The 21,374-nt window shown below is 43.0% G+C and overlaps 1 protein-coding gene across 6 annotated transcripts in view; it reads right to left on the bottom strand.

The window, feature by feature from the left end:
* GABRA3 (gamma-aminobutyric acid type A receptor subunit alpha3) overlaps positions 1-21,374 on the bottom strand; it is a 521,426-nt gene that overhangs the window by 7,353 nt on the left and 492,699 nt on the right. For all 6 annotated transcript variants that reach the window (XM_060183138.1, XM_007530458.3, XM_016191453.2 and 3 more), the window contains 2 exons: positions 14,705-14,857; positions 5,158-5,369 (listed from right to left, as the gene is read on the bottom strand). In XM_060183138.1, the coding sequence (XP_060039121.1) occupies positions 5,158-5,369; positions 14,705-14,857 (365 nt within the window). The remainder of the gene's footprint in view (positions 1-5,157; positions 5,370-14,704; positions 14,858-21,374) is intronic.

The raw sequence follows: 21,374 nt of genomic DNA, 5'->3' as shown, positions 1-21,374 counted from the left end.
CTGTAGCTTCTAGGTAACAGACTTCCTGGATTCATCCCCAAGTCTCTTACCTTCTCTTTCCCAGTCTCCACTTTGGGGCCTTCATTGCAGGGAGAGAGCCTTCAGTTTTTCCCCCCTCATACTGAAATGTTCTTTTGGCAGTTGTTATTTTCAAAAAAAATTCTTTATTATTATTATTTAATAATGATCGACAAGTCCATAGGGTAAGAGGTGCACAATTCCCACCATCAGAACTCCACATCTCATCCCCTCCCCTGATAGCTTTCCTATTCTTTATCCCTCTGGAAGTATGGACCCAGGATCATTATGGGATGCAGAAGGTGGAAGGTCTGGCTTCTGTAATTGTTTCTCATCTAGACATGGGCAATGGCAGGTCAATCCATACTTCCAGCTTGGCAGTTCCTTTTAATGTCAAGAATACAAGCTCAATTCTGATTTAACTTTACATTAGCATTTTCATTTTTGTTTTCTGGTTACCTTCACTGAGTTCACATTAAAGGTAGGTTTTTTTTTTTTTAATTCCCTTCAATTTCCTGGCTCATCTCTGTTCCCACCAAGATGATTTTCTTCCCTTAATGACTGCTTTTCTCTTTCACATGACCAACTTTGCTTCAGTGCTTCCTGCCATCCTGATATTTTTTGGAAACATAAGAGAGATCCTTTGCTCTGAGCTGGGTTTGCTGACTGCAGATCAGCTGCAAGCAGGTTACTGTGTGTGTGTGTGTGTATATATATATATATATATATATATATATATATATATATATATATATATGTGGGGGGGTGTTCTGAAAGCTGATTCTGTCAGTACCTTGTCCTAAAGATAGTTTGTGCACACACAGAGTGACACCTCATGCTTATTCTGTTATCCTGTGCACCTCAAAAAAATTAAAAAAAAAACTCTCCCTGGTTTTCTAGCTTACTCCTGCCTAACAAGTTCATTTTCTGCCTTTCTATGTTCTTCAAGAAAGTCTCTGGTGTGACTGGAGTGGCTTTCCAGCTCTCCTGGTCTGTGTGGGTTTCTTCATATTTGATCTCTTTACTCTGATTTTAGTTGGATCTTTGAAGCAATGATAAACACATGTAACTGACCCTCAGAAGGCTGTAGTTCATTCATTTTTCAGAGCACTATTATAAAACAGTTGTTCATCTCCATTTGCAACAGAAGCTTTATTTTTCACTATTCCTTTGTGGTCTTCCCTGTGTGGGATTGCTCCTTACATTTTACCCAATTCCCATCACAGTGATCAGGAATAGCATTCTGGCATCATTATATCACTTTAAATCCTTTCGTGGTCACCCATGCCAAACAAGAGGCCTTAGGGAGATAGCGTAATGGTTCTACAAAAGACTTTCAGGCTGAGGCTCCAAGGTTCCCGGTTTGGTCCCTAGCATCACCGTAAGCCAGAGCTGTGCAGTGCTCTGGTTTCTCTCTGAATCTCTCTCATTAAAATAAAATAAAACCAAGGTGTAATGTGTTTCTCTATAAGAGAAAAAAAAAACACAAAAGTTGATGAAATTCTTACATTCTTAGCGTGGGCTAGTGACTATTCCTCTTTTCACATTGGAATGGTACAAAGGAGAACACTGCCACATTACAGCACTAGTCTGATACCTTCCATGGGTTTGTTCCAGGACTCATAATTGCCTTCTCTTTGATGAGTAAGTGGAATGGCCATGAGAGGCACTAAGGTGGGCGTGGAAGAACACTGTCTTTGCACAAGAGGGAAAGACTATCTTTGTTCTCTTTCTCCCTTTTCAGCACTACTTGGAACTGCAGAAATGGTCATCAGCTTTGACATTTACATCTATAGTCTCTTAAGAGTCGCTCTGAATTCTCGCTGTCTTCCAGCCCCAGGAAAACAAGCCTACCACACTCTTCTTCAGACAGCCATGACAATCTTCCAGATAGCTCAAATTAGCAGTAATCATCCCCTTGAGGCATCTGTCCCTCCCTCAATTACAGGAACCAGTGTACAGCAGTGCGCTTTCAGCATGGCCTCACTAGTTCAGAATAAAAAGGGATTAGCATCCACTTGCTTCCTATCATTCTGAACTCCACCCCGAATCGAATTTGGTTTTGACAGTCCGTCTGCATGGAAGGTTTATATTAAAGCTGCCCTTTCCTAGGCCAGAGTGATGTTTGTGTATCCTTGTATAAGGATTTACTTTTGCTTTAGTAAATGCTACTCTTTAGGTTTCTGCCTCTTCTCTCAAACCTTAGAATCTTTTGAATTCATGATTCAGAAGATCCATTCTTCCAACAGTGTTCATCAATAATGGCCTGCAAATCAGCGCCTCTACAGTGTATGTCTCATTTTAGTCACCGATGAGAAGGTTTTAGAGGGGAGGGTCAAGGAAGAAGACCTGTGGATTGCCACAGGGATGGCTACTCAGGATTGATGTCCACTCCCTCAATCCATCCCCACTGTAATCACTCAATCTACTACCTCAAACTGATTCCACTATTTTTCAAATAGCACTTTCTTTTCATATGAATGGCTCTGTTCATTTTTTTAACTTCTCTGACCCTATTTGTTTATTTGTGATTTAATAATGATTTGAAAGATTATAAGGTTACAGGAGTATAGTTCTACCCTCTTCAACACCCCCCCACATACACACAGACACAAAGCAACCAACATAGTTCTTAGAGGTAGTTTGGTCACTCTGGGGGGGGGGCAAGTTCATGTGTTCCAATCCCCTAGATGCCACATGAGTGAAACCATCTGGTAGTTGTCTTTCATCTCCTTATTCCACTAGGCATAATGTCAACTTGAATTGCAGAGTAGTATTCTATTGAATATACATCCTATCACTTCTTTAGTCGGCCATCTGTTGATGGGCATCTAGGTTGCTTGCATATTTTGGCTACCATGAATAATGCAGCTATGAACATAGACATGCATATGTCCCTTTGAATGAGTGTCTTCATATCCTTGGATAAATGCACATGAGTGGGATTGCAGGTTCACTACGCATTTCCACTTTAATTTGTTTAAGGACTCTCCATACTGTTTCCCAAAAGTTAAAAGTCCTCAGATCTATGACACTTCCTCACCTATAAGTCATATAAACGTTTCACAAAGTTTCTTAGTTCAGTTTGGCATATTTTCTTATTCAGACTGGGTGTGAGTAATCAATGCTAACTGCTCTTAAAACATGTTTGATAATGGATTCTAGGGTTGCCCAGCTTAATGTGTCAGAGAAAGAAGCTCCTAGATTTCTTTCCTCTAGAATTATGCAAAAACTACAAAAAGGCATACAAAGTCTTTTTATTATTTTTATATTTATTTATTTATTTTCCCTTTTGTTGCCCTTGTTGTTTTTTATTGTTGTAGTAGTAGTCGTTGTTATTGATGTTGTCATTGTTGGATAGGACAGAGAGAAATGGAGAGAGGAGGGGAAGACAGAGAGGGGGAGAGAAAGACAGACTCCTGCAGACCTGTTTCACCGCCTGTGAAGCGACTCCCCTGCAGGTGGGGAGCCGGGGGCTCGAACCAGCATCCTTATGCCAGTCCTTGCGCTTCGTGCCACTTGCGTTTAACCCACTGCACTACCGCCTGACTCCCACAAAGTCTATTTTTGATGACATCCAGAAAGGCTTCCAACTCTGACGACATACGTAAGAGCATATACATTCTATGAAACTTGACAATGCACAAATGCCAGCAAAACCAACAAAAGTCTGAAAACGTCAGAGGCTGGTTGAGAATGTGAGAGGAAGGCTTAGTATACTAATATCCTTACATCTTGTAGTAGCTGAGGAGTCAAGAGACCCGGCTCATAGCTGAAGTATCAAGCATTAGTTAAATGGATTGTTCTATTTTAAATATATAATGGTAACACCTCACTGGTATTAGTATGATTATTATGTAATACTTTAATCATATAGATACCATTGTTATTATAATGCAATAATAACACTGCACAAATATGTCCTATGGTGATGTAAGTAGGGGAAGTAGAAAGAAACTTTTTCTTTATTTTGTAATAAGGAGTTGGTAAGTTTTGTACAAATAGTTAAAATCTAGTCTAAAATTTCGCCCACTTGCCGGCCTCTAGCCTAAAGAACCTTCTTTCTTTAATGACTTTTCCGAGTACTGGAATGGTTCTGAGACATCTTCCAGTTCCTTACTTTTCTGCATCTGTAAATAGTCTTTCTGAAGATCTGAAGTCTCCTGAAGTAGCCAAAGACAGTAATCTTGATTTCCCTGTACTCATTTTTTATCCCTGCCGATTCTAGTTTGTTGCATTGTTTCTTTAAAAAAAAAAATCTTTATTTTGGAGAGAGAGACATCTGCAGCATTGCCTTGCTCCACAACTTGAGAAGATTCCCACCTGCAGGTGGGGCGTGCAGGCCTGAACTCAGGTCCTTGCACATGGTAGGTAGCATGAATGGTCTAATGGATACATCACTGCTCTCAACCCCCCCCCCCCGGAACCGCTTTACCTATTTGCCTTTCCCCTCATCCACCCAGCCAGCCAACCTGCATTTCCTCTACTGTCACCAGGACTCAGGAGCAATACATAGAAGATGGCTGGTTAGAAAGATGCAGACCAGTGCCTGCTCACCGGAAGCTCTGTCTAGCGAGGAGGCAGACAGATTACTTTAATACAAATAAATGCTTTTAATATCAGGAGCACTCTCCCTTGCCAAGAACAGCTAAAGCTATCTGGATAAGTCTGAAAAAGCTCTTAGGAGAAAATGGCATTTCATCTGGGTCTTGAAGAATGAGTAGATCTTTGCCAGGCAGGGTGGGGTAGGGGGAGAAAAAGAAAAGAAAAGTATCACGGACACAGAGGAGTGAGGATCAATTCGGTTTTTCTGTAATGGGAATGTGCTAGAGCTGAGGGGGAGGGTGGTCCTAGACTGTCCACAGGGCTGAAGAACAAGGCCTCCTTTCCCCTTGTGTCACACTTGAACTCGGTTTCTTAACACAAGGCAGCCACCCTCCTTGACACCTCCCCTCTTTTCTTAGCACCCAGCAAACTGTCCACACAGCCAAGAAACACCCCTGTCAGGAAGTGGATTGAGGATCCTAGTGACTAGTCCACGGCCCGGGCCAGTCCCCACAGGCCGCAGGCTGCTCACTCCCGGCTCCAATCCACTCCCGTCGGGGGGTGCTTCCTGGTTCCTATCCGGCTGCACCTCACCTTGGGCTCCTGGGTCTCCGGCACCTTCTTGCCTTCCCATGCCCAGCTCCGTTTGGTGAAGTAGTTGACAGTGGCGAACTCAATCAGCGCAGAAAAGACAAAGGCATAACAGACGGCTATGAACCAATCCATGGCCGTCGCATACGCCACCTTAGGCAAGGAGTTTCTGGCACTGATGCTCAGGGTGGTCATGGTGAGGACGGTGGTGACACCTGTAGGGAGAGGAGAATCACACCCTTCACAACACTGTCCCTTAGCTCATGTGACTGACTCTATCATAAGATTAGCTTGTGTTTATTAAAGCACACACTTTCACATCAATGGACACACAACGCCCACCACCAAAGTTCTTGTGCCATCACACCAGATGGAGCCTCCTCTTATGCCCCAAACCCTCCCAACAACTACCAGTCCCTCAAGAGACTAGTATATGTTTTTGCAAGTTCAAATCCTTTAGTTATCTATAGGCCATATATGAATGAAGCTGCCTAGTAGTTGCCTTTCGCTTCTTATTTCATGCAGCAACATCACTTCTCATCCCCTCTTCTTTGTCCTAAACGTTACAATGTCATTTTAATGGCTGAGTAGTATTCCACGAAGTATACGGTGCACACCTGATGTATCCAGATAATGCAGCTTTAAAATGGCACAAACACCCATTGTCTTTGAACTCCAGTTCAGTGCCTACCCTTCGGCTATTTCTCTAGCTGCACCACAGGGGACAGGTTTCTGCAAGCTGGCAAGCGTGGTAACAGTTCCTCGTCACATAGTTCCTCTCGAGAGAGAGAGAGCTAACCCTTCCTCCATTCCTATGTTGGGAGCTGTCTTTAGAACAGAACTGAACTGAGCCCAGGACTGGGACATGGGTGGGCTCAGTAAACAGTTGGCATCCTTTATTCTAGAAGATGGCTCTTCAGCCTCCTTACAACCCACTCCTCTTCCTGGATAGTCAAGGTTATTCCACTGTGTCTTTCTTGTGAATTCTGTCAAATCAAAGCCTGCTTTTGAATGAATTGTTTTCTTTTTCTTGGCCACAGGATTAACCTCAACTTAAGACTGATATTTATTTGCACATTCTAGTTAAAGTCCATCCTGATCTGTTCATCATTTAGATATACATGTGAGCACTGATGTGTATGTGTGGGTAACCAGTGGAGCTTTGGAACACAACTCAAACAGACAGAAATGCTGACAAGTCCTCTCACTTGGAACAGTTGGATCTTGAGCATGGTGTCTTACTCCCAAGTCTCGGTTCTACTGTGCGTAAAATGTGTGCGATGGCATCAGACACAGCTCTTTAGAAGACTCCGAGGAGATGCTATCTGTGAAGTCCATGGCACAATAACAGGCACACAGCAGTCGCTTGATGAATAGGGCTTTTGTAATTAGTGTCACTATAAATATACTATTTGCGTCACCTTCATAATTAATGAGCACTCTTCTTCCTGTCATGTTTCAACTATATTGTAGCAATAATGCTACAACTGCCAGCTGTCTTATTCCAGTCAGAGAGACCCAGACATGAGAAGCCCCTACTTCTCTCCCTCCCTTGCTTTCCTCTCAGCGGACCCCTTAGTCTCTGTGGGCCTCCATGCCCCCTTTTGTGACAACTCTCTACAGACCCTGTCCCCTACATTATGGCTAGACAGTTGTCCCCACACTCACGCACACTCGAGTTGGGAGCAGCCAGAATCTCTCGAGCATGGTGAATGGAAGTCTGGCAAAGCAGCTATCTAGGGGCTCATGGGGCATGTGTGCAGCTTCCAGGAGTATAAACCTCAAGTGGGCAACACTTAGAACCATTGCCGCTGAGAGGCCCTACAAGCTGATCATGGCAGACACATCTTTAGTCTGGACCCAGAACAGCCTCTGTGCTAGTACCTGTCAGTAAAAGCCTGGGGAAGGTGGCCTTGGTCCCCTAACCTGGGAGTGACTGAGCAAAGAGTGAGTGAGTAGAGAGAGAAGCAAGCTCAGGGCTGGTAGCAGCATAGAGGTCTCCCTGGCCCTTCCACAGGGCAGCCAGGGCATTGTGCCAGATTGCCAAAGAGGCCGCCAGCACTCCAGCATCTTGGGTTCAATTGCAGCTGTCCTCTGTGATGAGCTCTCAGCTAGGCGAGCATGCAAGCCCCTCAATCAGGCACTGGTTGGCTGCCTGGAGGGACAGAGAGTCTGGCATGGAAAAATACGTTGGCCTGTGACCCTGTGCCTCTTCTAGAATCACTGTCTGTGCATCACCACTCCACGTTACTTCCTCTGAGCACACCTTGTATACCGAATGTCACCTGGTTTGAGAGCAAGAACCAGGGATGACATCCCTGCACACAGTGGGCCCCTGCAATGTCTGGAAAAGGCAGGCCAGACTTGCCCAGTCTAGCTAGAGCCCACATACATAGGCGCCACACTTACTTCTTCAGACCAGATAACATATTGCTTGTCTTACAGGAACTGGTGCCTATGCTCATCAAAATCTGACTCCCAGTCTCATTAGCAGCTATATGCTCTTTGCTTCAAAGTTGGATGCTAGGCACACACTGGGAACACCTCAGGCCACAGCATTCTTTTTTTAAAAAAATATTTTCTTTATTTTCCCTTTAGCTGCCCTTGTTGTTGTTTACTGTTACGATAGTTATTGTTGTTGTTATTGATGCTGTCATTGTTGGATAGGACAGAGAGAAATGAAGAGAGGAGGGGAAGACAGAGATGGGGAGAGAGATAGACACCTGCGGACCTACTACACTGCCTGTGAAGCGACCCTCCTGCAGGTGGGGAGCTGGGGGCTTGAACCGGGATCCTTATGCCGGTTCTTGCTTTGGGCCACATACACTTAACCCACTGTGCTACCGCCCAACTTCCAGGCCACAGCATTCTAAGGAGCTCTCATACTGCAAACCGATTCCCCCACCCGTCCTCTGCCTTCAGAACGAATCAGTGCTTAAAACACCTGCTGAGCGCAAGCAATGCCACCAGGCCCAGGGGGGCTGTTCATTCCTGGTCAGGCAGGTTAAATCTATTTCATAAAGTGTCTTTGAATAGGAACCAGCCCTCCCTGCCTACCAACGCCCCCACCCCCCTCATCCTCCCAAACTCTTGACTCTCCATTCTGCTGCTCTATGACTGGCAGATTCGTCATCTCTCATCCGAAAGAATGCTCCTCTCTGGAGCAGAACCAAAAGTCCATGGGCCTCCCCCTGCATAAACCTCTGTGGCTTCAAATGAAGGCTGGTCCTTCAGAGCTGCGGAGGCAGAGTACTGATTTCAGCTGGTCTCAGTACTCCTCAGAGCAGAACAGAGCCCTGGCAACCTGAGTTCTGGCTTTGGTCTGGGGGCACCCCTCCCCATCTGTTCTCATAAGTCTCATCTACATGATGGCCACATTACCCCCAAGGTGCCCCTGTGACCATTCGAGTTCTTCCTTGGCCCCAGGAAGAAACTGAAAGAACTGCTCTGCTTTCTTTCAGTTGCATTTCAACCCCACCTGGATTTTTAGGCAGTAGCATACAGGATGCACTCTTCTCTATCTTGTTTTGTTCATTAAGCAGAAGCTCTTGTGGGCTGGGCGCTAGCACACAGGACTTGCATGCAAGAGGCTTAATCCCCAGCAACACCAATACCCAGAGCTGAGCAGCACTCTGGAGATTATAGATAGCAATATATCTGTAAGACTACCGTATGGTGTTCCATTGTTTATGTACACCCCACACGTTCTTATCCAGTAATCCATCATTGGATTACATTTTACATGTTTCCATACCATAACCATTGTAAATAGCATGGCTATAAAAATGGGTGTATCAGTGAGGATGGGCTAATAGCCCTGTGGAAATGGGTATACCCTCTCCTTTTACATGTAGCTTATTACCAATAAATAACTGTAATTTTCTACATTCAATAGTCATGTAGTATCATCTCTATACAGATTACTTTCATTCTTAATGCATTTAAAAATACTTATTGGCTAGACAGAAACAGGGACACCTGCAGCCTTGCTTCACAACTTGTGAGACTTCCTACTTCAGGTGGGGGCTAACAGGGTTGAACCTGGGTCCTTGCAGCAGATGTGCTCTACCAGGTGTACCACAGCTCTTTTTAATGTTTTTTTTTTTTTAAGTTCTAGTATTATTTTCTTCTAGCCTGAAGAAATCACTTTAGTATTTATGATATCCAATTTTTAGTGTGTGTGTGTTCCATATCTTTACCATCATTTGATGAGTTTGGGTATTTAATATAACTTTATTGACTATGTGCTTTTTTTTTTCTTCAGACATTTTAAGTTTTGTAGTATTTCTAAGTGTCATTATAATGTATGATATCTATGTATGCATTTCTTTTTAAATATTTCCAGGTCGTGGGGGTCAGGTGGTAGCACAGTGGGTTAAGCGAACACGGTGTGAAGCACAAGGACTGGCCCAGGGTTCCCGGTTGGAGCCCCTGGCTCCCCACCTACAGGGAGAGTCGCTTCACAAGTGGTGAAGCAGGTCTGCAGGTGTCTGTCTTTCTCTCCCCTTCTCTGTCTCCCCCCCTCCATTTCTCTCTGTCCTATCCTACAACGGACTACATCAACAATAACAATAATAAGCACAACAAGGTTACAACAACAAGGGCAACAAAAAGGGGGAAAAATGGCCTCCAGGGGCAGTGGATTCATGGTGCAGGCACTGAGCCCCAGCAATAACCCTGGAGGCAAAAAAAAAAAAAAAAGAGGGGTAACAGCTTCACACAATTCCCACCACCAGAACTCTGTTTCCCATCCCCCTATTCTTTAATAGGTTTCCTATTCTTTAACCCTCTGGGAGTATGGACCCAAGGTCATTGTGGGATGCAGAAGGCGGAAGGTCTGGCTTCTACAATCACTTCCCCACTGAACATGGGTGTTGACAGGTCGATCCATACTCCCAGCCTGTCTCTCTCTTTCCCTAGTGGAGAAGGGCTCTGGGGAAGCAGAGTTCCAGGACACATTGGTGGGGTTGTGTGTCCAGGGAAGTCTGGTCAGCATCATACTAGCATCTGGAACCTGGTGGTTGACAAGAGAGTTAACATACAAAGCCAAACAAATAGTTGACCAATCATGGACCTAAAGGCTGGAACAGTGCAGATGAAGACTTGGGGGTTCCTCCATTTTGTAAATAGCTAGTAGGCATATTTTAGTTAAATTCCAAAGGGCCTGTGGCTATACTAGTTTTTTTTAGGTTGTTTTTTTTTTTTCCTTTTTCCCCCTGAACCTGAAATCTGATATGCCAGTGGATCCAAGTTATTGTCTGAGGACATGGTGTCATGGGCAACAGCCATTTCTTTTAAATTGGGGGATTAACAGTTTACAGCAGATATATTTAATTGATCCTAATTAAGACTCATAGGGCTTACTGGCAGAATTGTGGCTTTATGTCCTTTATCCAGACTAGAATTGCAGTAAGTCTGAGTTTTCTCTCCAAAAACTAGCTCTGCATCATTCTCATTTCTGTGTAGAATTCTAGTTATATCTCTGATAGACTCTCACATTAAGTCATATCCCATGCAGCATTTCATTTCTTTCTTATATATCTTGCATGTCCTTTTATCTTTCTGGGTCTCATTTGAAATACTTCCTGCCAGTTCAAGGACTGTCTCTTCAACTCTGTCCAAGTCAGCTGAATTTTAGATCTATGCTCTCCCATTTGAGAATTTCCAGTTTTCTCTGCCCCCATCATTTTTCTGATGGGATTGCCATGTTTCCTTCATCTACGTAAGCACATTCACCATACCTATTTGAAAGCTAGGCAAACATCCCTAGTTATGGTAGGTCCTTATCTTTTGAACTGGGCTACAATTTCCAGTAAATAAAAATACTGATTATACATTTCATAGTATTTGAGTGAATGTATACAACTCTATACTACTCCCCCAAACAGGAATATTTCTGCCACACCAGAAAGTTCCCTCATGCCCAGTTTCAGCTAATCCACCACACCTGACGAAGCATGCTTTTACTATCTAACATTGAAATCTTAGCTTTGCTCGTTTTAGAAGTTCATATACATAAAATCATATATTATGTACTATTTTGAGTCTGGCTCCTTGAAAGTTTAGATCCATTCATATCGTTATGTGAATCTATGTTTTGTTTAATCTACCATATGAGTATACCATAGTATATTCACCCATTCACTTACTTGTCAATGCCAATCTGGATGCTTTTCAATTGGGGACTTCTATCAGGAAGGTGTCGTGAACATTCTTGCATAAGTCTTTTGTGGCTATTTATTTCTACTTCCCGTGGGTATGTATCTAGGTGTGAAATAACTACATTTTAAAAAATATTTATTTATTTATTTATGTACTCCCTTTTGTTGCCCTTGTTGTTTTATTGTTGTAGTAATTATTACTGTTGTTATTGATGTCAGTGTTGGATAGGACAGAGAGAAATGGAGAGAGGAGGGGAAGCCAGAGAGGGGGAGAGAAAGACAGACACCTGCAGACCTGCTTCACCGCCTGTGAAGCGACTCCCCTGCAGGTGGGGAGCCGAAATAACCAAGTCGAGAGCACCTACTACCATGCATGACTGCCTCAGTTCAAGCCTCTGGTTCCCTGCAGAAGGGAATTTCCATGAGTGGTGGAGTAGTGCTGCAAGTGTCTCTGTCCCCCTAGCTCCTCTTCCCTCTCAAATAAAAGATTTGTTTTTTTAAAGAAGCTGCTTCCTTTCTGGTTGTACAATCCTACACTTTAAACGTCTCTAGCATTCAGCCTTCTCAGTTTAAGTGATTTTACTGCTTACAAAGCAATGCCTATGTGTGGTTTTACTTACATTTCCCTGAGATTAAATACGGATATTTTTGTGTCCCTATAGGCATTTACATTTTGGTGAAGTACCTGATATTTTTATTAATGAATCATACAAACAATATAAAAAGTTTGGAATAGATGGCTTGTTAGAGGCACACATATATAAAATAGACCCTCCCTCGTTGGTCGGCCTTTTTCATTTTCTTAATGCTGTCTTTGATGAGTGGAGAGTCTGAATTTTGATGAAGTCTGATTTATCTTTTCTCTTTAGTACATTTTTTGGTGCACGAAGCAACTTCTGCCTTCCAAAGGTTTCAAATCAATTTAGTCCTAAGAAAATTATTTTTCAGTCATTAAGACCATGGTCATCTCAAACTACTTTTCTGCAATGTCATCTGTCATAAATCAAGTTTACACATGCATTTTAATTAGTTAATGTTCTGCAGTTCGACAATTTCCAGTGTGCTTGGAATCATGCAATATAAGCTTTAATATACTTATCTTCGTCTTCCTCTGGCCAGCTATGCAGTGTTTTATCTACTACATCTTATTAGTCATTTCTGAGGGAGGCCAAATGCCTGCATTTTGCTCGTCCTTAGGAGGGTATCTGCTCTTGTTGGCTCTGTTCTTACATAGACACTCTAGAGTAACTTTTTATTTGGGCTGAAGCTTTTCTGCTCTTTACTGAGGTAGCATTGATTCACAGCACTGTATGCTCTAGGAGTAAATGCTCAGGCCTCTCCCACGATCTCTTGTGAAGTGAATGGCTTCTCTTGGAGGTTCTCACACCACTGCAGGTCATAGGAATAGGAACTCTAAATGCATGAGGGCAAGTCTGAATCAACAAATCCTGAGAACTAGGTATGATAGCTGAACACATTAGAGCTCAGAGCATGTATGGCTGAAGGACCAAGTTTGATCCCCTGCACCACCTATGCCAGAGCTAAGCAATTGTCTAGTCTCCCATGGAAATACATTTCCAATAATCCTCTATCTTATGCAGACCCAGGTAAGGTGAGTCCCTGTGCTCTGTTGTGTTGAGGAAACAACCCTTCAGTATTGGATTCACAGAATGTATCTCTGTATTCGCTTCGTGTGGCTTATATTTGGAAAACAACAACAACAACAACAACAGCAACAACAAAAGACACACTTACTGACTTAGAACAACACAAAGTTCTGGGGGCCAGAAATCCAACGCCAATTTTACTGGCTAAAACCAAGGTATCAGCAGGGTTCCCCCAGCCCCCAGAGACTTTATAGCAGGGGGACCCACTGGCTTTTCTAGCTTCCAGAAATGCATTACTTGGCGCAAGGGGCCCTTCTTCCTTCAAAGCTAACCACAGGGGCATGTCCCCATTTCCAGAGCCTTGACTTGGTTCATGTCTGCAAAATTCCTTTGGCTATTTCACATCATATTCATGGACTTTTGGAATTATAAGAGGTTATCTGTGGGACATACTACTCAGTTAGCCACAGTCCTATTTATAACCTGTGACTTCTTTCAGCCTTAAAGCCTGTCTTGCATCACCTGAAAGCCAAGACTCTTACATAGCAAAAACTCTCTCCCTGTCCTCCGGCTATAGCAGGCTCACTTCACCTCCCAGCTCCTTCCTCTGTTTGAGTTTGAGCACTCCACAAACTCTCCCATGAATTCAGATACAAAAAATGAAACTCACACTAAACTTGCCCAGGACTTAGAAGAGAAGATTTTTCAGGTTATCTGGGTGCTCTGTTCTTAAACAAAAGCACCTTTATCCTACTCGCACATAGCTCTGCTCCCTCCTCCACTTCACTGTAACTTCCTAAGATCATCAGCAACCAAGTATATCACACCACTGTGCCTGACAGTGCTCAGCCATGACTCTAAGAAACAGTGCAGTTCACCCTGACAACAGCTCCCTGTGCCACACATGGCTCTCTTGTCTGCCCCTCTTCTGGTTCTGCTTTCCTAATTGTCACACTCTTGTCTCCTTCTCATCCTGGCCTCAAACACTATCCTCGAGTATAGGTCAAACTACTGCCAAAGAGGCACAGTGTAGTAGCCTAAGGGAGTCCAGGAATAGCTATACCCTCCAAACCCTACAGTGGGGAATACAGGAAGAAATGCTTTATGTGCTTCTGGTCTCAGGAGAAAGTGCTAATGCTATGCAAATCTCTTCCTAGACTTTGTAAATCCCTGATCAGCAAAGCTCCCCGATTGTAGACTGTAGATTCTATGGCGAAGTTCTTCTGACTTTGTTGCCTTTCGCTGGATATCAGAGAACTGCTACTTTCAGAAGGGCCAAGAGGACAAACAGCATGGAAGAACACTCATACAAAAACAAACTGGGTGAGGACTGGCAAAACAGCTCACTTGGATAGTGGGTTACTTTGTCATGTGTGCTACCCAGGTTTGAGCTGGGTACCCACTGCATTAGCTGAACCTTTAGTGTTGTATTCTCTTCCTCTCTCTCTCTCTCTCTCTCTCTCTCTCATCTCTTATCTGGCAATAACCTATCTCTCATCTCTTATCTGGCAATAATCTGGGGATGGCAAAAACCTACCTCTCCAGTGTCAGCTCCCTTCCCACTTCCTGGAGCAAACCTACCATAGGAAGCATTTCAGAAAGTGACTGCCCCCATCACTCTCCAGTTCCACATGCCCTGTAGGGACACACTTATGAGAACTCAGTGACTCAGGTACAGGTGGGGCTTGCACTGTGCCCACTGATACCACTTCCCCTTTCCAACTCTCCCCTGGCCACCAGAAAGCTTCAACCAACCTCATTCTGCAATAAAGCACAGCTTACCAAAGACAGTGCGGGCAGGGACAGACTCTCGGTTGAGCCAGAAAGACACTTGGGACAGAATAACAGTCATGATACATGGCAGGTAGGTCTGGATCACAAAGTAGCCAATTTTTCGCTTGAGATGAAAGTGGGTTGTCATGACGACATATTCTCCTATAGAGAGAAGCAGATCAGGCAGTTAAGTGGCGGAGTAAATACCTCAAGACCACGGAGTTGGATCCTGAGTCCATTCATGAACTCCTTCACCTTCTCTTCGAAAGAAACTGTGCAGCCCCACCCAAGTCTTGGCAAGCACATCTCTTTCATCACCCTGAGGCTACACTACACAGGGGTGTGTGTGTGTGTGTGTGTGTGTGTGTGTGCGTGTGCGTGTGCGTGTGCGTGTGTGTGTAAATAAGGCAACTCTGTCTGCTGGGGTTTCAATTCGCTTCTGCATCATTTCCTCAGTTCCCTTGAACTTCAGTGGGACTGATAGGGGCTGCATTGAATCTGTGTATTACTCTGGGAGGATGGTCACAGGAATGCAAATCATCATGTTTCCTGATTTGAAGAATATACCATAGGTCTATGATCACGAAAACTGCAAGGTAGTAGAATAGAAGCAGACACACATCAACAGAATAGAACTGAGAACCCAGAAAGAAGGTCCCACACATATGAATAATAAATTGATGCCAAAGAAGCCCCTTATATTAGATGAAGAAAGAAGAGTCTTTCCAAGAAAGGATGCTGGGAAAACTGGGTTGTGGCATGCAAAATTATGACATGAGATCAATAAATCTTACTGTGCATGGAAGGCAACTCTGAAGATCACAAACTTACACGTTAGGCTATACACCACATGAACCACAGAAGAAAAGACTGAAACAAAAATACATGCCTTGGAAATGTCTTCCAAGAAGCAAGTCCAACAGCGAGAAAAACCACAGTTAAAATTTACCAATAGAGAGGCTACTGGTGGAAATATGGTAGAGCATACACATTAAAATGAGAAAAGACATGGTTTCAAAATCCCAATCCCTACCTTAATGGGGAAGCTTCACATATGGGGAAGCTTCACATGCGGCAAAGTGGGGCTACAGGTGCCTCTCCCTCTCTAGCTCCCCTTCCGTCTAGATTTCTCTGTCTCTATCCAATAAATAAGATATTAAAAAGTAACCTATAGAATAGGAAACAATGAGTCATCACCAAAACAAAAATACACCCTACTAAACAGAAGACTGCTCAAACTTCTGATCGAAGGCCAATAACAAAGTTGCGTAGAGCTCACAAGTCAGCAACAGAAAAAAACCTCAAACCATCACAAAATGGAGAGGGAGCTGAACACTCTTCACCAAAGACAATATCCAGAGGGCAAAGAGGGATATGAAAGATCACTCAAAGTCTTTGATTCTCAGAGAAATGCAAAGAAAAACAGCAATTACATTACCATGTCATGTTTATAAGAAAAAAATCAATTGGGTAGAAATTTAAGTGTTAATTAAAAGACTTTTTAAGAATAAAAGCCCCCAGTTCCCACCTGCAGGAGGAAAGCTTTGTGAGTGGTGAAGCAGGGCTGCAGGTGTCTTTCTATGTCTCTCCCTCTCCCCCTTCCCTCTCAATTTCTGGCTATCACTATCAAATAAATAAAGATAATATATTTTTTTAAATATAACTGTCCAGTCCAGTCAGCTTCAGTAACAAAGTTCTGCAACATAAAAAAGCTGAAGCAAACAGGAAAAGAATCAACAAGAACATAAAAACAAAACAGAAATGAGAATGGCAGTAAGTAAACCACATTTATCAATAGTCACCCTAAATGGGAATGGCTTAAATTCACCACTCAAGAGATTCAGGGTGACAGAATAGAATTAGAGAGCAAGATCCATCTTTTCTATGTATCCAGGAAATGTACATCAAAAGGAAATACAAACAGAAGCTCCATGTAACAGGCGGGGATATGGTGTTCTAAGTCAATTATGCAGAAAAAGGGGCAGGAACAGCCAATCTGCCATCAGATATATACATACCAAGATGAACGCACCCAATTACATAACACAATAAAAAATGGGCCAAAGGACTAAACAGTTTTCTAAAGAAGACATACAAATGGCCCACAGACACATGAATATTGCATTTAACATTAAAGAAATGTAAATTAAAACTACATTGAGATTCCATCTCACACCTGAGAGAATGGCCTCCATCAACAAACTGGGAAATGACAGGTGTTGGAGAGGTTGTGGAGGAAAGGAAACTCTGCTGTATTGCTGGTGGGAATACAAACTGGTAGAGCCTCTTTGGAAGCAAATAAAAATGGAAGGACCTTATGATCCACTAATACTAATCCTGGGTTTTTATCAAGAGACATGCAAACACTTATTTGAAGGGATGTGTGGCCCCCATGTTCATAGCTGCATTATTCACAATAGGCAAAGTAGAAGCATCTGTGTGTGTGTGTGTGTGTGTGTGTGTGTGTGTGTGCTGGACCCCATGTTTTACTTTTTTTTCTTTTTTTTTTCAATTTCTTTATTGGGGGATTAATGTTTGACATTTGACAGTAAATACAATAGTTTTGTACATGCATAACATCTCTCAGTTTTCTACATAACAACAGAACCCCCACTAGGTCCTCTGTCATCCTTTTTGGACCTGTACTCCCCCCCACCCCACATTCTTTTACTTTGGTGCAATACACTAACTCCAGTTCAGGTTCAAAGTAGAAGCATCTTAAATGCTCATCACAGATAACTGGATAAAGAAGTTATGAGACATATAATCCAGGGAACAGTACTCTGCAATAAAAAAATAATAATTTGTGTCCTTTGGGACAAAAGGAATGAAAATGAAGGTAATTTTGTGTAGTGAAGTAAGTAAAGAGATGAGAGACAATGCTGGATGATTTCAATTATATGGGGCATGTAGAGAACTGACACATGAATCTTCAATGAAAAACAGAAGATGGGCAGAAAGCAAAAACAAGAAAAACAAAACAAAACAAAGCAGTAGCAAAGTGTTTCTAAGTCTTGTGAGAACTCCGGGAGTTATCTTTGGGAGGTTGGAGGGTAGAGACACAGAACTTTGGTGGTGGGTGTAGTGTGGGACTATACCCTGTAGTCTTACAATCTTAGAACACAGTACTGATAACAAATTTTAAAAAATCAGGGAAAATTCTATAAGGTAAAATAAATAAAAAATAGCACCCATCCTACTCAAATTCTTCACTCCTGCTAAATGAACAGATTTCCGAGCACTCCTAATGAAGCAAAACCACTCTTATGCTAAAGCAGTAAAAGCGATACAAAAAAATAATAAATAAAAAGACAGACCTATATCAAAGATGAACACTGACACAAAAATCCTCAACAAAGTCCTGGCAAATTGAATTCAATAACGTTTAAAGAGAATAATCCACGAGGACAAAGTGGGATTCATCCTCTGGATGGTTCTATATACCGAAATCAATCAAAGTAATACACTACATCAACAAACAGAAAGCTCAGAAGGAAAAAACAGAAGGAATGATGGAGATAAAGTCGAGAGTACAATTTATCCAACACAGTGTATTGATTCAAACCCTGGCAACCACATGGAAGCACCAACCCATGGGCAAGCTTTACAAGTGGTGGAATAATGTTGCAATCATTTTTGATAATAAACATCATAAGGGCCAAGCAGTGGTGCACTTGGTTGGGTATACACATTACCATGATCAAGGACCAGGGTTTGAATCCTTGTTCCCTAACAGGGAGACACTTCACAAGCAGTGAAGCAGATCTGAGGTGTCTCATTTTCTCTCTACCTCTCCTCATCCCTTCTCACTTTCTCTCTCTGCTCTATCAAATAACCAAAAACAGGGGAAACATGGCCACTGGGAGCAGTGGATTTATAATACTGGCACTGAGCCCCAGTGATTACACTGGTGGCAAGAAAATAAACAAATAAATAAGGTTCATATATGAGAAAGTCATGACTGATATACTGGCAGCTTTTCCTCTAAAATCTGCAACTTGAACTCAGGGATGTTCCTGGTGAGGTGAACAGAGACTGCAACTAGACAGAGATGTCCAGGCCACTTCATAATAGCTCTAGATGACATGTCAGTGCAATCTGCACTCTTTGATGGTGGGAAAGAAAGCCTCTGAAAACAAAGCGTATTGAGAAACTGGTCAGCTACATATCTGGTTCCGTTCTGGTCTAAGCTAGAGCGCGAACGTAAAATTAAACACGAAGGAGAGACATCTCAAAAGCACGAGGGGTAGGGTATGCCTGAAAATTTCCCAAGGACCCCGGATACTTACCAGGGACATGAGCTGCCACCCCCTGGGAAGGCGAGCGGGCATTGGACTGGCAGCTTCCGCCACAGCAGGATGCAGCATATGGGGAGTCTGGGAGAGCTGAGAGCAGATTTGCACGGGAAGGCGGAAGAGGTGGGCCTTAGGGCTGGGTGCGGTGGGAGTTTGGAGGGGCATGGGCGGGCCTTAGTGGGGTTGAGCTGGTCGACAGACTGGAGGGTGGAGTCTAACACATTGGGGCATGGAATAGGCTTGAAGCTAAGTAAAAGCTTCTTTTGCCCTAGGCCACCAGGCTGCAAAATAAAGTAGCATTCTCTGCATACCAGGGCCCCACAGACTTGCTCAGAGAGGCCTTGCTAGTTTATTGGGTCTCATTGCCGCTGCGCGGCAACACAGAGCCCAACTGTCACCTCTTCCTTTCCTTCTCGGTATTAAGTAAGTGCAGGCAGATAAGGAGTTTGTATGCTAATGAAAAACAAGGACCAAGATATTTAAAGAGCTCACCAAACTCAGCATGAAACAACCACACAAAATAGCAATAATAATAAAATAATAATAAATGATCTCATCGAAAAATGGGAAGAGGATATGAACAGAATATCGCCAAAGCAGAGATGCAAAAGTTCAACAGACATATGAAAAAACACTGCAAGTCACTGATTATCAGAGAAACACATGAAAAATTGTTCCAGGTCACTGACTGTCAGAGAAATGCAAATAAAGACAACACTGAGACACCACCTCACCCCAGTGGGAATGGCATACCTCAAAAAGGACAACAGAAACAAATGCTGGAGAGATTGTGGGGACAAAGGAACCCTTCTGTACTGCTGGTGGGAATGTAAATTGGTCCAACCTCTGTGGACAGCAGTCTGGAGAACTCTCACAAGGCTAGACATGGACCTTCCATATGACCCAGTAATTCCTCTCCTAGAGATATACCCCAAGGACTCCATAACACCCAAAGAAAAGATGTGTGTACACCTATGTTCATAGCAGCACAATTCGTAATAGCTAAAACCTGGAAGCAACCCAGGTGCCCAACAACAGAAGAGTGGCTGAGACAGCTGTGGTATATATACACAATGGAATATTACGTAGATATTAAGGACAATGAGCCCACCTTCTCTGACCCATTTTGGATGGAGCTAGAAGGAATTATGTTAAGTGAGCTAAGTCAACAAGACAAAGACGAGCATGGGATGATCCCATTCATAAACAAAAGTTAAGAAAGCAGAACAGAAAGCGAAACTCAAAGCAGGATCTGACTGAGTCTGGAGTAGGGAACCAAAGTAACAATATCTTGGTTGAGGGTGAGGGTGGAAGTTTGGCTTCATTGGGGTGGGGGGATGGGATGGGACACAGTCTTTTTTGGTGGTGCGAATGGTGTTTATGAACACTCTTATTAACTTGTAGTCATATAAATCACTTTAATTAATATGAGAGGGGGAAAATTGGTAGAACATCTCAAATGTTTTAATGCACAAACCACAGGCTGAGTCTTTTGAGTGTTGACTCTCCTAAAAGCTTAGACCAGGAGAGCAGAAGCAACCGGTGGGGTTACTTTATAAGACACAGATAGGTATCTTCAAAGGACAAATTATGGTGAGAGGTCATGTATGATACAGTAAATCCTAACAGTGGAATTTTCAAAGTCAACCCAATTGCCAAATAATTGGATTATAGCAGTAACTGTCTATTGCCTTCTTAAACGCTAAGGCAGCAAGAAACTCCCACTTCCTCTATAAAGCCCAAATTCCCCCCAGCATGCTTCTCTCAATTCATACCAACAGATACTGCATCTGCTGATCCCAACCTACTCAATGCAATGAGTACCACCTCGGCATGTTTCACTTCAGAATGTGTACAGAGACATCAGGAGTGGAATGTCAACCATTCAGCATAACTATTCGGGTGAAACCTTTCATTTCTCATAGGACTCCTTAATCCATTTTAGGTGGTCCACTTCCTAACAAAGCCTCAAAACCTAGATATAGACCAGGTCCCATCTTATAGGGCAGATGTACACATGTATATTCATAAATTAGGGCAAAATATATACCTGAAACGAAGAGTACACTACAGTCTTCAGTGAGTCAATAAATGAAGCAAGCAAGTAGAAAGACCTAAAAAGACACCTTAAAGTACCTAATGAAATAGTTTCTACTTAGACTTAGATTCCCCCCCCCACCCACTTCCTATTATAGTTCCCTTACTCACTCCAAAGCTAACCTTATCAAAGGAAGGACTACAAAAGCTGAATAAGGGCAAGAGACTAGCATACTTTAACGATGACTCACTAGTCACTATCAGGCCACCCCACCATCTGGGGCCCTAGACGGGGAGTCCTGGGATTACCACACAGACACGATGAGCCTAGACCTCGGATAGATCCC

This window comes from Erinaceus europaeus, chromosome X (assembly GCF_950295315.1).
Source record: "Erinaceus europaeus chromosome X, mEriEur2.1, whole genome shotgun sequence".
Classification (NCBI taxonomy): Eukaryota; Metazoa; Chordata; class Mammalia; order Eulipotyphla; family Erinaceidae; genus Erinaceus; species Erinaceus europaeus.
This window is presented reverse-complemented; position numbering and strand designations above follow the sequence as displayed.